The sequence below is a fragment of the Hemitrygon akajei genome, chromosome 21 (genome assembly GCF_048418815.1).
Source record: "Hemitrygon akajei chromosome 21, sHemAka1.3, whole genome shotgun sequence".
Lineage (NCBI taxonomy): Eukaryota > Metazoa > Chordata > Chondrichthyes > Myliobatiformes > Dasyatidae > Hemitrygon > Hemitrygon akajei.
This window is the reverse complement of record NC_133144.1, coordinates 31,373,394-31,386,983: the sequence shown is the minus strand read 5'-3', so window position 1 is coordinate 31,386,983 and position 13,590 is coordinate 31,373,394. Positions and strand designations below refer to the sequence as shown.

The 13,590-nt window shown below is 40.1% G+C and overlaps 1 protein-coding gene across 5 annotated transcripts in view; it reads right to left on the bottom strand.

Moving 5' to 3' along the window:
• fam149b1 (family with sequence similarity 149 member B1) overlaps positions 1–13,590 on the bottom strand; it is a 129,538-nt gene that overhangs the window by 75,356 nt on the left and 40,592 nt on the right. For all 5 annotated transcript variants that reach the window (XM_073025079.1, XM_073025080.1, XM_073025078.1 and 2 more), the window contains 3 exons: positions 9,622–9,741; positions 7,380–7,556; positions 2,622–2,812 (listed from right to left, as the gene is read on the bottom strand). In XM_073025079.1, coding sequence (XP_072881180.1) covers positions 2,622–2,812; positions 7,380–7,556; positions 9,622–9,741 — 488 coding nt within the window. The remainder of the gene's footprint in view (positions 1–2,621; positions 2,813–7,379; positions 7,557–9,621; positions 9,742–13,590) is intronic.

The following is a 13,590-nucleotide window of genomic DNA, read 5'->3' as shown; positions in this document are numbered from 1 at the left end:
AGTCAAAAATAATATTAAATGTGTAGTTCTTTTTTTATTGGTTTATACATGTCAGGTTGTGTGTATGGCCTCCTTCTGTGTTGTAATTTTTCTACGATTCCAAGATCTCACCAGTAATTTACGCATTTCAGTTTGAGTATACTCAAGACCATTGGCTCCACACCACATCACAGTCTTAGCCTCAATACAGAGAAAAGAATCCCAGAGGTGAGATGCAAAAGACTGCTCTTGGCATCACGGCAACACTTGATCAGCTGTCATCAAAGTGCCCAAAACAGAAATCAATAGAAATTGAAGCATAAAATCTCCCATGACTGGAATTAAGCTTCCCAGAAAAGGAGATGGTCATAGTTTTTACAGGGAGGATTATTTCTGTCCTCAGATATCACTGCTGCAGTTTGCCGCACTGTGAAAAATTCATTGGTAGTCCACTCTATCAATGCCTCCTATCATCTTATACACTTCCATCAAGTCACCTCTCACCCACCTTCATTCTAAAGAGAAAAACCCTAGCTCATTCAACCTTTCTTCATAAGATGTGCTCTCACATCTAGGCAGCATCCTGTTAAGTATTCTCTGGACCTTTTCTGAAGCTTCCACATCCTTCCTACAATGAGGCAAGCAGAACTGAATACAATATTCCAAGTCTGAGTAACCAGAGTTTTATATCGCAGCACTACTTCGTAGCTCATGAACTCAATCCCCGGTTAAGAAAGCCAATTAACCACAGACAACTTTGAGGGATCAATGGACATAGACCCCAAGATCCCTTTGTTCCTCCACAATACTAAGAATCCTGCCATTAACCCTGTACTCCGCTTTTAAGTTCAATCTTCCAAAGTATCACTTAATTTTTCTGGATTGAACTCTATTTGCCACCTCTCAGCCCAGCTCTGCAAGCTATCAATGCCTGGTTGTAACCTATGTTAACTTTTTATACCATCTGCAAACTTACTAACCCAACCTTCCACTTCCTCATGCAAACCTTTTATAAAAAATCACAAGGAGCAGGGGTCCCAGTACAGATCCTTGCAGAACACCACTGGTCACCGACCTCCAAGGCTGAATAAGCTCCAACTACTACCACCCTCTGCCTTCTGTAGGCTAGTCAGTTCTGAATCCATGTAGCCAAGTTTCCTTGGATCCCATGCCGCTTGACTTTCTGTATGAGCCTACCATGGGGAACCTTGTCAAATGTCTTTAAAAAAAAATTCAAACACACCCATCCACAGCTCTACCTTCATCAATTTGTTTTGTCTCTCCCTTGCAGAATTCAATCAGGCTTGTGTGGGATGATCTGCTACCCACAAAGCATGCTGACCACCCCTAATCAGCCTATGCTATTCCTAATACTCATAAATCTTCACACTGCAATAAATATCATCACTCAGTAACTGAAACTGTGGAAACAAATTCACAACTTTGAAATTTTTTTATGTATTTAATCTTGTAATATGACAAAATGGTCCCTGTATAATCCCATCACAAACAAAAGAAAAACTGCAGATGCTGGAAATCCAAGCAACGCACACAAAATGCTGGAGGAATTCAGCAGGCCAGGCAGCATCTATGGAAAAGAGTACAATCAACATTTTGTGCCAAAACCCTTCAGCAGGACTCTGTGAAATCCCAGAGTGCTTTGCCATAAGCTAAATATGTACATATCAAGAGTCATGTAATGTGATCATTGTTCATTGTGTAACCAAGGGGCAGTGGATATACTGCTGGCCTTGAGTATTGTAGCTCTACTGCAGTGGAGGAGTTGACCACCAGAAGAAATAACAGCCAAAGAATAGCCTGAAAACTTGTCTTAAAAAATGAACTTTGTAAATTGTAAATCAGAAGCAGCCTGCCATCTATGAGTGCAGCTGTTTCTCCTTGCAAGCAATAAACATATCTTTGAACATATCCATTCTGTTTTTTTTTTTGTTCTTTGTTATAAGTCCTAGTGAAATGTACACAACAACACTAAAACTGACAACAGGGCAGAACTTCCATTTTCCTGACATTGCCATTTGGCTATACCCTGGACCATACTGTTTCTTCCAATGTGGTCCTGAGCATAGTTTCCTGCTGGGATGTTGAGTGTAATGCATCATCGTGGTCAGAATTGTGTAGGGCCTCTCCCAGCATAAGTCACTGACACACAGCCAAGGCAGCTGTTGAGGCCTTTCCCCAGGCTCAGTGATGTCATATTAATTTTTTATGACACTTGTGACCTGTTAAAAAAATAAAAGTAACGTTAAAAAATAAAATAAATTAAATTAAAACATACATATAAAACAATTAGAAACATTGAAACTACTTAATTAAATCAAATAAAATGCCTTCCCTTGATATTGTCCCATTCATTATTTTGGGGCCTACTGTACTTGTGCCAGGTTAACCAGGCAAAGAGTAAATAGGTTTCCCAACTTGAGTGCATGGAAATCTGTGGAGGAGGCATTATCTTGTTGGTCTTCATGAGATGTCCACGGCTATTGTTCTGCTGAGCAGATGGCTTCACTATACCTCCAGTTGGGAACAATTAGTCACCAACATATCTGATCATATCTATGCAGAACTCATCTGTACAAGAAAGATTTTCATGAAGTTCTATTTCTTCTTCATTGCTTTTGTACCTGAAGCATGGTAATCCCAATGTTTACGAATCAGGTCCTCCATACAGCCCACAAGCTCCAGCCACACCTCATCAAAAAGCTCTGTCACAATAGCATCTCTTCTGCAGTGATTTGGAGAAATTGGAGGCAGACCCCTTCTACATTTGTATTGTAAGGAATGATCCAACCTTGTCTCAAAGCAGTCATCATCCCTGTGTAGACATATGGCAAAAATCTTTCAATACATTATGTAAATACAAACAAAACTTATTCCTTCACACTGATTTTTGATGTAACATCTAGAAATGTAAAAGCAAAAGAGAAGGCATACAACAAAGCGAAAATTAGTGGGAAGACAGATGATTGGGAGGCTTTTAGAAACCTATCAAGAGCAAGTATAAGAATCATTAGGAGAGAAAATATGAAATATGAAAGCAAGCTAGCAAACAATATCAAAGTCTTTTCAATAGGGATGTTAGGGGGGAGGGGGATGGGTAATATATATATTTTTTTCATATACTTTTATTTCTGTAATTACTTGAAAACGCAATAAAAAGTTTAAAAAAATGTAAAAAATAAAAAGAGAGATGAGAGTAGATATAGGACTGCTAGAAAATGAGGATGGAGAAATAATAACAATAGACAAGGAGATGGCAGATGAATTAAATGAGTATTTTGCATGTCTTCACTGTGGAAGACACTAGCAGTGTGCCAAATGTTGAAGGGTGTGAGGGAAGAGAAGTGAGTGCAGTTAATATTACAAGTGAGAAGGTGCTCAAAAAGCTGAAAGACTAAGGGTACATAAGTTATCTGCACCAGATGAACTGCACCCAAGGGTTCTGAAAGAGGTAGTGGTAGAGATTGTGGAGGCATTAGTTATGATCTTTCAAAAATCATTGGAATCTGGCATAGTGCCAAAGACTGGAAAATTGCAAATGTCACTCCACTCTTTAAGAAAGGAAGAAGGTAGCAGAAAGGAAATTATAGACCAGCTAGTCTGACCTCAGTGATTGGGAAGATATTGGAGTCAACTGTTGAGAATGAGGTTATGGAATACTTGATGACACAGAACAAGAAAGGACAAAATCAGCACGGTTTCCTTGAGGGAACATTTTGCCTGACAAACCTGTTGGAATTCTTTGAGGAGATTACAAGTAGGATAGATAAAGGGGTGCAGCGGATGTTGTATATTTTGACTTTCAGAAGGCCTTTGACAAGGTGCCCCACATGAGGCTGCGCACCAAGTTAAGAGCCCATGATATTACAGGAAAGTTACTAAGATGGTTAGAGCATTGACTGATTGGTAGGAGGCAGTGAGTGGGAATAAAAGGATTCTCTTCTGGTTGGCTGCCAGTGACTAGTGGTGTTGCATAGGGGTCTGTATTGGGACCGCTTCTTTTAATGCTGTATCTCAATGATCTCGATGATGGAATAGATAGGTTTTTTTTTGCCAAGTTTGCAGATGATACAAATTGGTGGAGGGGCAGGTGGTGTTGAGGAAACAGGTAGGCTGCAGAAGGACTTAGATTAGGAGAATGGGCAAGAGAGTGAAATGAAATACAATGCTGGAAAATGCATGGTCATGCACATTGGTAGTAGAATTAAATGTGCAGACTATTTTCTAAATGAGGAGAAAATCCAAAAATCTGAGATGCAAAGGAACTTGGGAGTTCTTGTGCAGAACACTCTAAAAGTTAACTTGCAGGTACAGTTGGTGGTGGGGAAGGCAAAAGCAATGTTTGCATTCATTTCAAGAGGTCCAGAATACAAGAGTAGGGATGTAATGCTGAGGCTTTAAAAGGCACTGATGAGGCCTCACCTTGGGTATCGTGAACAGTTTTGGACTCCTCATCCAAGAAAAAATGTGCTGGCATTGTAAAGGGTTGGGAGGAGGTTCACAAGGATGACTCCAGAAATGAGAGGGTTATCATACGAGAAACGTTTGAAAGCTTTGGGTCTGTACTCGCTGGAATTTAGAAGGATGGGGGGGGTGAGAGAAGAGAACATTTCATTAAAACCTTTCAAATGTTGAAAGGCCTAGACAGAGTAGAAGTGGAAAGGATGGTTCCCATGGTGGGCCAGTCTAGGGCCTGAGGGCACAGCCTCAGGATAGAGGGGTGTCCATTTAAAACAGAGATGCGAAGAAATTTCTTCAGCCAAAGTTTGGTGAATTTGTGGAATTTGTTACTACAGGCAGCTGTGGAGGTCAGGTCGTTGGGTGTATTTAAGGCAGAGCTTGATAGGTTCTTGAGTGGACACGGCATCAGAAGTCACAGGGAGAAGGTCATGGAGTGGGATTGAGGAGGGGGGAAAAAGGATCAGCCGTGATTGAATTGTGAAGTAGACATGATAGGCCAAAGGGCCTAATTCTGCTCCTGTGTCTTATGGTCTTAAATGATGTGGAGTCTAAAAGAAGAGATCCACAATAAAAATGCTAACTTTAGAGTGGTAACAGAAACAATCGAGACCTTTTCTCCATCATATCCATGTGAATAATTAAGTCCTCATTTAATATTATACCTCTTCATCAGTATTTGGAGAGGATGCAGAGGTGGTTTACCAGGATGCTGCCTGGTTTGCAGGATGTGTGCTATAAGGACATTGCCTCTGCTGGGACAGTTTTCCATAGAGGTGAGAAGGCTGAGGGAATTTTATAAAAGTTTATAAAATTATGATAGGCAGAAATAGATAGCCAGTGTCATTTCCCCAGGATTGAAATATCTAGTACCAGAGGGCATATTCTTAAGGTAAGAAGGGAAACATACAGAAGATATGTATATTTTTTTTACAGAGACCGGTGGGGACCTGGAATGTGCTGCCAGTTGTAGTGGTGGAAGTAAATATGACAGCGGTGCTGAAGACTCTTAAACAGGCTTGTGAATGTGCAAAGCATCCAATAACGAGATATCCTTTCCTCCGCAGATTGCTGCCTGACCCACCAAATTGCTCCAACAGATCGAAAAACGATCTAGTGCTTTCCTGGCATAAATGATGAATAAACACTTTTTGGGCTTCCAGCCAGGTACAGGTATCGACTTTAACCAATGCTTCAATGACAAACTCTGCTATCTTCGTCGGGGATGATGCCTGGGCACATCTAGTCGGGTAGTATTTATACCCCCTTCATCTGTTCCTCCTGATTGGTTAGTCCTCATACAATCAGGTATCTCCTGTCCCACCTTGTTTACAATCGAATTCCAGTTCTTACTAAGAGCAAGACCTTCATCTGTCTTCCCTTTATTTCCACGATGTCTGGAAGGATTGCCAGGATCTTGAAGAAATACCGGATTAATACCATCCACAAACCTGCAAGGAAGTTCAAATCACAACTTATGTAGGCCAAAGATGACCTAGGACTCTTGAGGGCTGGCGTTTACAGGATTCCCTGTGAATGCTGAACAGCATTTATTGGTGAGACGGGATGCACGGTGAAAACCCGCATCAAGGAACACAGGAGGTGTATCCATTTGGGTTACCCAGAGAAATGAGTGGTAGCAGAACATTGCATTCACAATGACCATAGGATTGACTTTGATGGCACAAAACTACTGTGCCATGCCAATGGCTTATGGGACTGCCTGGTGAAGGAAGCCATTGAAATAAAAATAAATGTTGAATTTCCCCATGGGGATGAATAAAGTATCTATCTATCTATCTATCTATCTAAAGGAAAAGAATTTTAACAATGATGAAGGACTTGCTCTAAGTAAGAACTGGAATTTGATTGTAAACAAAGTTTACAATCCTGATTGGATGAGGACTAACCAATCAGGAGGATGGATTATGGGGGTATAAATACCACCAAACTAGATGTGCCCAGGCATCATTCCTGATGAAGATGGCAGAGTTTGTCATCAAAATTTCGGTTAAAATCAATATCTGTACCCAACTGGAAGCCTGAGGAGAGTTTATTTGTCCAATAGATTGTTTGCTACTCTGGATCCCAGCATCTGCAATCTCTTGTGTCTCCATCACTTTGCTTCCAATTGAGAAAAGGTTAGTGAAGCACAGGTTTATCCCTCTTTACAGACAGGTATGTCCAGGTGATTTTCATTTTATTGGAAAAATACCTTTACTGTAAAACTGTGGAACAGCTAGGCTAGAGTTGTGTCTAGTGCTGAACCATTTCTTTCTAATATAGCCAAGACATTATCAGCATACAGTATCCAGTATGCTATATATTGTATTAAATCAATGCAAGTTGATATCATTGTTCAGAGGGAAATGGGCATTAATTTTCAGCACACAGTTGTAGGTGATCAGTACTGTCAGCCGGGAACAATTATTTTGCCTTGAAGGTATTGAACAAAGGTTTTATTTTATTTTTTATTTAGAGATACAACACGGAACAGGCCCTTCAGCCCAATGAGCTGCACTGCCCAGCAACCTACATATTTAACCCTAACCTAATCACAGGTCAATTTACAATCTGCTAACCAGTATGTCTTTGGAATGTGGGAGGAAACTAGAGCACCCGGAGGAAAGCCATGCATTCATGGGGAGCAAGTGTCGGAATTGAACTCTGAATTCCAGATCATGTTATAGCTAATTTAGAGCAAAGGATACTATTAAAGCTAATTTAAGAAATTGGCTATTATTTTATTTACAAACAAGAGAAAATACGCAGATGCTGGAAATCCAAGCAACACATACAAAATGCTGGAGAAACTCAGCAGGTCAGGTAGCATCTATGGAAAAGAGTAAACAGTTGACATTTCGGGCCGAGACCCTTCATTATTTTATTTAGTTATTTTAGTTAATTGCCTCTTTGATACTAACTGGTCTTTATAATGAAGTGCCAGATAGTCCTCCACTATGCCTTCTGCAATGATTACATTATTCTCTGGCTCTTTCTCCTCCTCCTCCCAGGGAAGCATGGCAGTCTTCTGCATGAATTCATTTCCTTTACACAGAGAAAGTCCTGAGAAAATTGCACTTTTGCCTATGAGACAAAGTCTGAAAGAAAGAAAACATTGTTTCATTCTATTCATAAGCATGGTTTGTTTTGTAAGAGAGCAGAGGGCATATTCCTTGTGTCCTGGCTAATATTTATACCTCTAGTAATAACACGAAAAGCAAGTTATCTAGTCTTTATCACACCGCTGTTTTGGGAGTTCATACTGAAAAAATAGTGACTCCATTTGAAAAGAAACTTCATTTCTAGGTTTCACTATCATCAAAGGAATATTAAAGGAGCAATATACGTATATATAAAAAAACTTTCTTCTCAACAAAATCTTTTGTAACCTTCTCAATTAAGAAAAATATTAGCTTAAGTGAGGATTTGGTAAGACTGCATCTGGATATTGAATACATATCTTGTCTCCTCACCAAAAAGGATGATATACAGTGCTTGTAGGACAAAGATTCACTAGAATGATTCTTGCAATACAGTAGAGGGCATTGTCACATGAGGAACATAAAACTAAACCTCTTAAAATCTACTGTTTGGATAAACATCAAAATATAAAGCATTTTTGGGGCTTGTCAGGCTTGCTGAAGTTTATGCGCCTCTTGGCTAGGTTACCTACAACTACAGGTCCACAATCCCTTATCTAAAATTCTGAAATCCAAAAAGCTCTGAAAACTGAAGTTTTTTTCGTTAACAGCTGACATCACTCAGGTGTGACGTGGCAGCACTAGCAGAAGCTGCCAGACGTCAGTTGTGGCTCAGCGCTCGTACTGGTTACACATGCATTTGCTGTTTGCTGATATTTTGAGTTTACTGTTGACTTTGTGTTTAATTTCACTGTGAAAATGTCAAAACGAGCTGCAGATACCCCTATGGGTAACAATGAGAAAAAGAGAAGGAAGCATCTATCATTATCAATAACGCAGAAAGTGGAGTTATTGCAGAAGCTTGATTGTGGTGCATCTATGTGGTGCCTTACTGCAGAATTTGATGTCAGAACTACCACTGTATACGATTTAAAGAAACCGAAAGACAAGTTTCTTAAGTTTTATAGTGACAGTGACGTTCTACATTTATTCCAATAAGTCATTTACCATGTGTTTGATTTGGTTCATTTAAAGCTGTATATTTTTATGTTTTATTGAATGTTTTTGTTAGAAGATTTTTCTTGTCATTATTCCCTAAACAATACAGTGTAATAACTATTTACATAGCATTTACATTGTATTAGGTATTATAAGTAATCTAGAGATGATTTAAAGTATACGGGAGGATGTGCGTAGGTCTGGAGCTCTGCCGGGTCCTAAAGTCCACCTGCACTGAGACAGGTTAAATAAGGGACTTGAGCATAAGTGTTTTTTGGTATCTGCAGGGGGTTCCGGAACCAATAAGGAGGGATTCTGAAATCCGAAAAATTCTGAATTCCGAAATGCAACTGGCCCCAAGAATTTCGGACAAGGGATTGTAGACCTGTATTAGGTTATAATTTTAAAACTGGAAATTCTGGTGCATGAAAGTAAATTATGCACTGAATAGTGAAACCTAGAAATTTACTTCCCAATAGGGTCGTAGAGGCTTGGTCATTAGTATGTTCAAGATAGAGAATTTTGATTATTAAGAGAATCTGAGGAAGCTAGACTGCTTTATGCACTACCAGTACACTTATACTTTGGGAAAATAAGCATATTTAAAGATATTCACAGCTTGGAAGTTACACATAACATTTATTGCCAATACGTGCAAATCAGATAGAAAGGTTGAATTAAATAAAAGCAGCACCACGCCAAATATACTTCAGAATTGATCACCAGTTCAGTCAAACTCCTAGTTGCCTTTCTCATTCCATTAGTCTATAGATCTGACCCAATGTTTTATTCTGTATCCAAGCTTAAAAATAACTTACTAGCCAGCGTGGAGTACAAAAAGTAAAGCTGGTGGTTCTATATGCCACCACATAATTAAAGTGTGTACATAAAAAACTGTGCAAAATTTAAAGGTTGTAGGAAGGAAGCCCCAGTGGGCAGATTTCAACTGTAATGTAACTGACATTGTAACTTTACTTAATCTAAATGGCTAGAATCTGTTATGATATTCCCGGTTAACACTCACTCATTCCCGGCAGTACTAGAACCTGGACAGGAAATTGTCTGTAAGGTTTTACCCTCTTCTCGGCCAGGATACCAACCATAGGCTTCATTAACAGGAGCTGCTATCTGTGTCCCCAAAACTCTGTGAAAATAAATAAAATAAACACTGTTAGTAGTTAAGATCCAAACTGGTGAACATTCATATTGGTACCTCAAAAGCAACAAACAATGAACAAGCAATACAATGCACCAAATTGAATAGAAATTACACTAAAGACATTAATTGGAATAGGATTGTCACATCTAGAGATACAATGAAAAGTTTATCTTGCATACTGTTCATGTGGATCAATGCATTACAATAGAGAATAGGTGCAGAAGTAGACCATTCGGCCCTTCGAGCCTGCACCGCCATTCTGAGATCATGGCTGATCATCTACTATCAATACCCGGTTCCTGCCTTGTCCCCATATCCCTTGATTTCCCTATCCATAAGATACCTATCTAGCTCCTTCTTGAAAGCATCCAGAGAATTGGCCTCCACTACCTTCCGAGGCAGTGCATTCCAGACCCCCACAACTCTCTGGGAGAAGAAGTTTTTCCTTAACTCTGTCCTAAATGACCTACCCCTTATTCTCAAACCATGCCCTCTAGTACTGGACTCTCCCAGCATCTGGAACAGATTTCCTGCCTCTATCTTGTCCAATCCCTTGATAATCTTATATGTTGCAATCAGATCCCCACTCAATCTCCTTAATTCCAGTGTGTACAAGCCCAGTCTCTCTAACCTCTCTGCGTAAGACAGTCCGGACATCCCAGGAATTAACCTCGTGAATCTACGCTGCACCTCCTCTATAGCCAGATGTCCTTCCTTAACCCTGGAGACCAAAACTGTACACGATACTCCAGGTGTGGTCTCACCAGGGCCCTGTACAAATGCAGAAGGATTTCCTTGCTCTTGTACTCAATTCCCTTTGAAATAAAGGCCAACATTCCATTAGCCTTCTTCACTGCCTGCTGCACTTGCTCATTCACCTTCAGAGACTGATGAACAAGTACTCCTAGATCTCTTTGTATTTCTCCCTTACCTAACTCTACACCATTCAGATAATAATCTGCCTTTCTGTTCTTACTCCCAAAGTGGATAACCTCACACTTATTCACATTAAACGTCATCTGCCAAGTATCTGCCCACTCACTCAGCCTATTCAAGTCATCCTGAATTCTCCTAACATCCTCATCACATGTCACACTGCCACCCAGCTTAGTATCATCAGCAAACTTGCTGATGTTATTCTCAATGCCTTCATCTAAATCATTGATGTAAATTGTAAACAGCTGTGGTCCCAATACCGAACCCTGTGGCACCCCACTAGTCACCACCAGCCATTCTGAGAAACACCCATTCACCATTACCCTTTGCTTTCTATCTGCCAACCAGTTTTCTATCCATGTCAATATCTTCCCCCCAATGCCATGAGCTCTGATTTTACCCACCAATCTCCTATGTGGGACCTTATCAAATGCCTTCTGAAAATCGAGGTACACTACATCCACTGGATCTCCGTTGTCTAACTTCCTGGTTACATCCTCGAAAAACTCCAATAGATTAGTCAAGCATGATTTGCCCTTGGTAAATCCATGCTGGCTCGGCCCAATCCTATCACTGCTATCTAGATATGCCACCATTTCATCTTTAATAATGGACTCTAGCATCTTCCCCACTACTGATGTTAGGCTGACAGGACAATAGTTCTCTGTTTTCTCCCTCCCTCCTTTCTTAAAAAGTGGGATAACATTAGCCATTCTCCAATCCTCAGGAACTGATCCTGAATCTAAGGAACATTGGAAAATGATTACCAATGCATCCGCAATTTCCAGGGCCACCTCCTTTAGTACCCTAGGATGCAGACCATCTGGACCTGGGGATTTGTCAGCCTTCAGTCCCATCAGTCTACTCATCACCGTTTCCTTCCTAATGTCAATCTGTTTCATTTCCTCTGTTACCCTATGTCCTTGGCCCATCCATACATCTGGGATACACAACGCATTGAGGTAGAACAAGGAAAAACAGTAATAATACAGAACAAAGGGTAACAGCTACAGAGTAAATGCAGTGAAGGTAAACATCAAGACCATAATGAGATAGAATGTGAGATCAAGAGTCCATTTTATCATTCTGGGGAGTGATTAATTGTCCTATAACAGTGGGATAGAAGCTGTCCTTGAGACTAGTGGTATGTGCTTTCAGGCTTTCATATCTTCTGCCTGATGGAAGAGAGAAGAGGGAATGTCTGGGGTCTCTGGGACCTTTGATTATGTTGGCTGCTTTATCGAGGCAGTGAAAAGTATGGACAAAGTCCATACAGGAGAGGCTGGTTTCTATGATGTGCTGAGCTGTGTCTACAACTCTCTGCAGTTTCTCCTGGTCATGTATAGAGCGGTTGATCAGAATTATAAAGAAACAAAGGAGATATCCTGCTGGGGAACTTGACAGTATACAAGAAAAGTTATTCATAGTACAAAAAATGAAGGACAGCACTGATTAGCAAGGAGTCCATCAGAGTGTTGCAAAAGTTATTTACTATATCTTCTATGTACATCTGGACTGCACATGACACCAGATTCCAGGAATTAAGAGTTGACTGGGAGGTGAGAGATTAATTTGTCATGTTTCTTATGGGAAACAATGATATAAAAAAGTATAAAAGTACATTGTGCAAGAGGGCTATGAGCAGCTGAGGTGGATTCAGAAAGGGAATTATACCTCGATATTACTACCCTAGCCAGTAGTAAAAAAGTAAATAAAATCTGAGTATTGACATCATGGCTCAAAGATTGATATGAGAAAAATAGTGCAGAATGACAAAGTGGATATTGAAAAACCAGATCTAGATGCAAGGAATAGTGCATAAAAACATGTATTTATTACCAATTGGCATCAAAAGAGTGATAGTCATACAGTACAGAAACAGGCCCTTTAGCCTATCACATCTATGCTTGCCTTTAACTATAAAGGATGATGGGTATAATCGAAAATGAGAGATTCTCTACCATAACAAGAAAAATACCAGCAAATGCTATGATTTGCCAGAGACATAATCCTGAAAGACACCGCTGATATCAGCATTTGCTGAGCCCTTGCCCTGCTCATGTAAAATAAGTTGTCCCAACACCAACCCTAACAGAACACCACTAGTCACCAGCAACCGACTAGAAAAGGTCTCCTTTATTCCCACTGTTTGCCTCCTGCCAATCAGCCAATCTTCTACCCATGCTAGTATCTTTCCTGTAATACATTGCCTCTAATTTTTTTAATCACCCTCATGCGTGGTACATCTTGTCAAAGGCCTTCTAAAAATCCAAGTAAACAACATACACTACCTCTACTTTGTCTATCCTGCCTGTTATTTCCTCAAAGAACTCCTACTGAATTGACAGGCATCATTTCCTCTTTAGGAAACTATGCTGACTTCGGCATATTTTATAGTGCGTCCACAAGTTTCCAGAAAATCAATTATGGGCTCCAAAATTTTCTCAAACACTAAAGTCAGGCTAATTGGCCTATAATTTCCTGTATTTTGCCTCCCTCCCTTCTTAAAGAGTGAAGTGACATTTGCAATTTTCCAGTCCTCCAGAACCATTCCAGAATCTAGTGATTCTTGGAAGATCATGGCCAATGCTGCCGCAATCTCTTCAGCTATCTCTTTCGGAACCCTGGGCCAGATGGAACAGATGACCTATCTACTTTCAGCTTCCCAAGCACCTTCTCTTTAGAAAAAACAAGCAAACTCACTCCTGCCCCATGACACTCTTGAATTTCCGGTATTGTGCTAGTGTCTTCTATAGCAAAGACTGATGAAAAATATTTATTGAGTTTGTCTGCCATTTCTTTGTCCCCCATTGCTACCTCACCTGTGTCATTTTTCAGTGGTCTGATATCCACTCTCACCTCTCTTAATATACAGCATCTGGAAAAAAAGACTTTTGG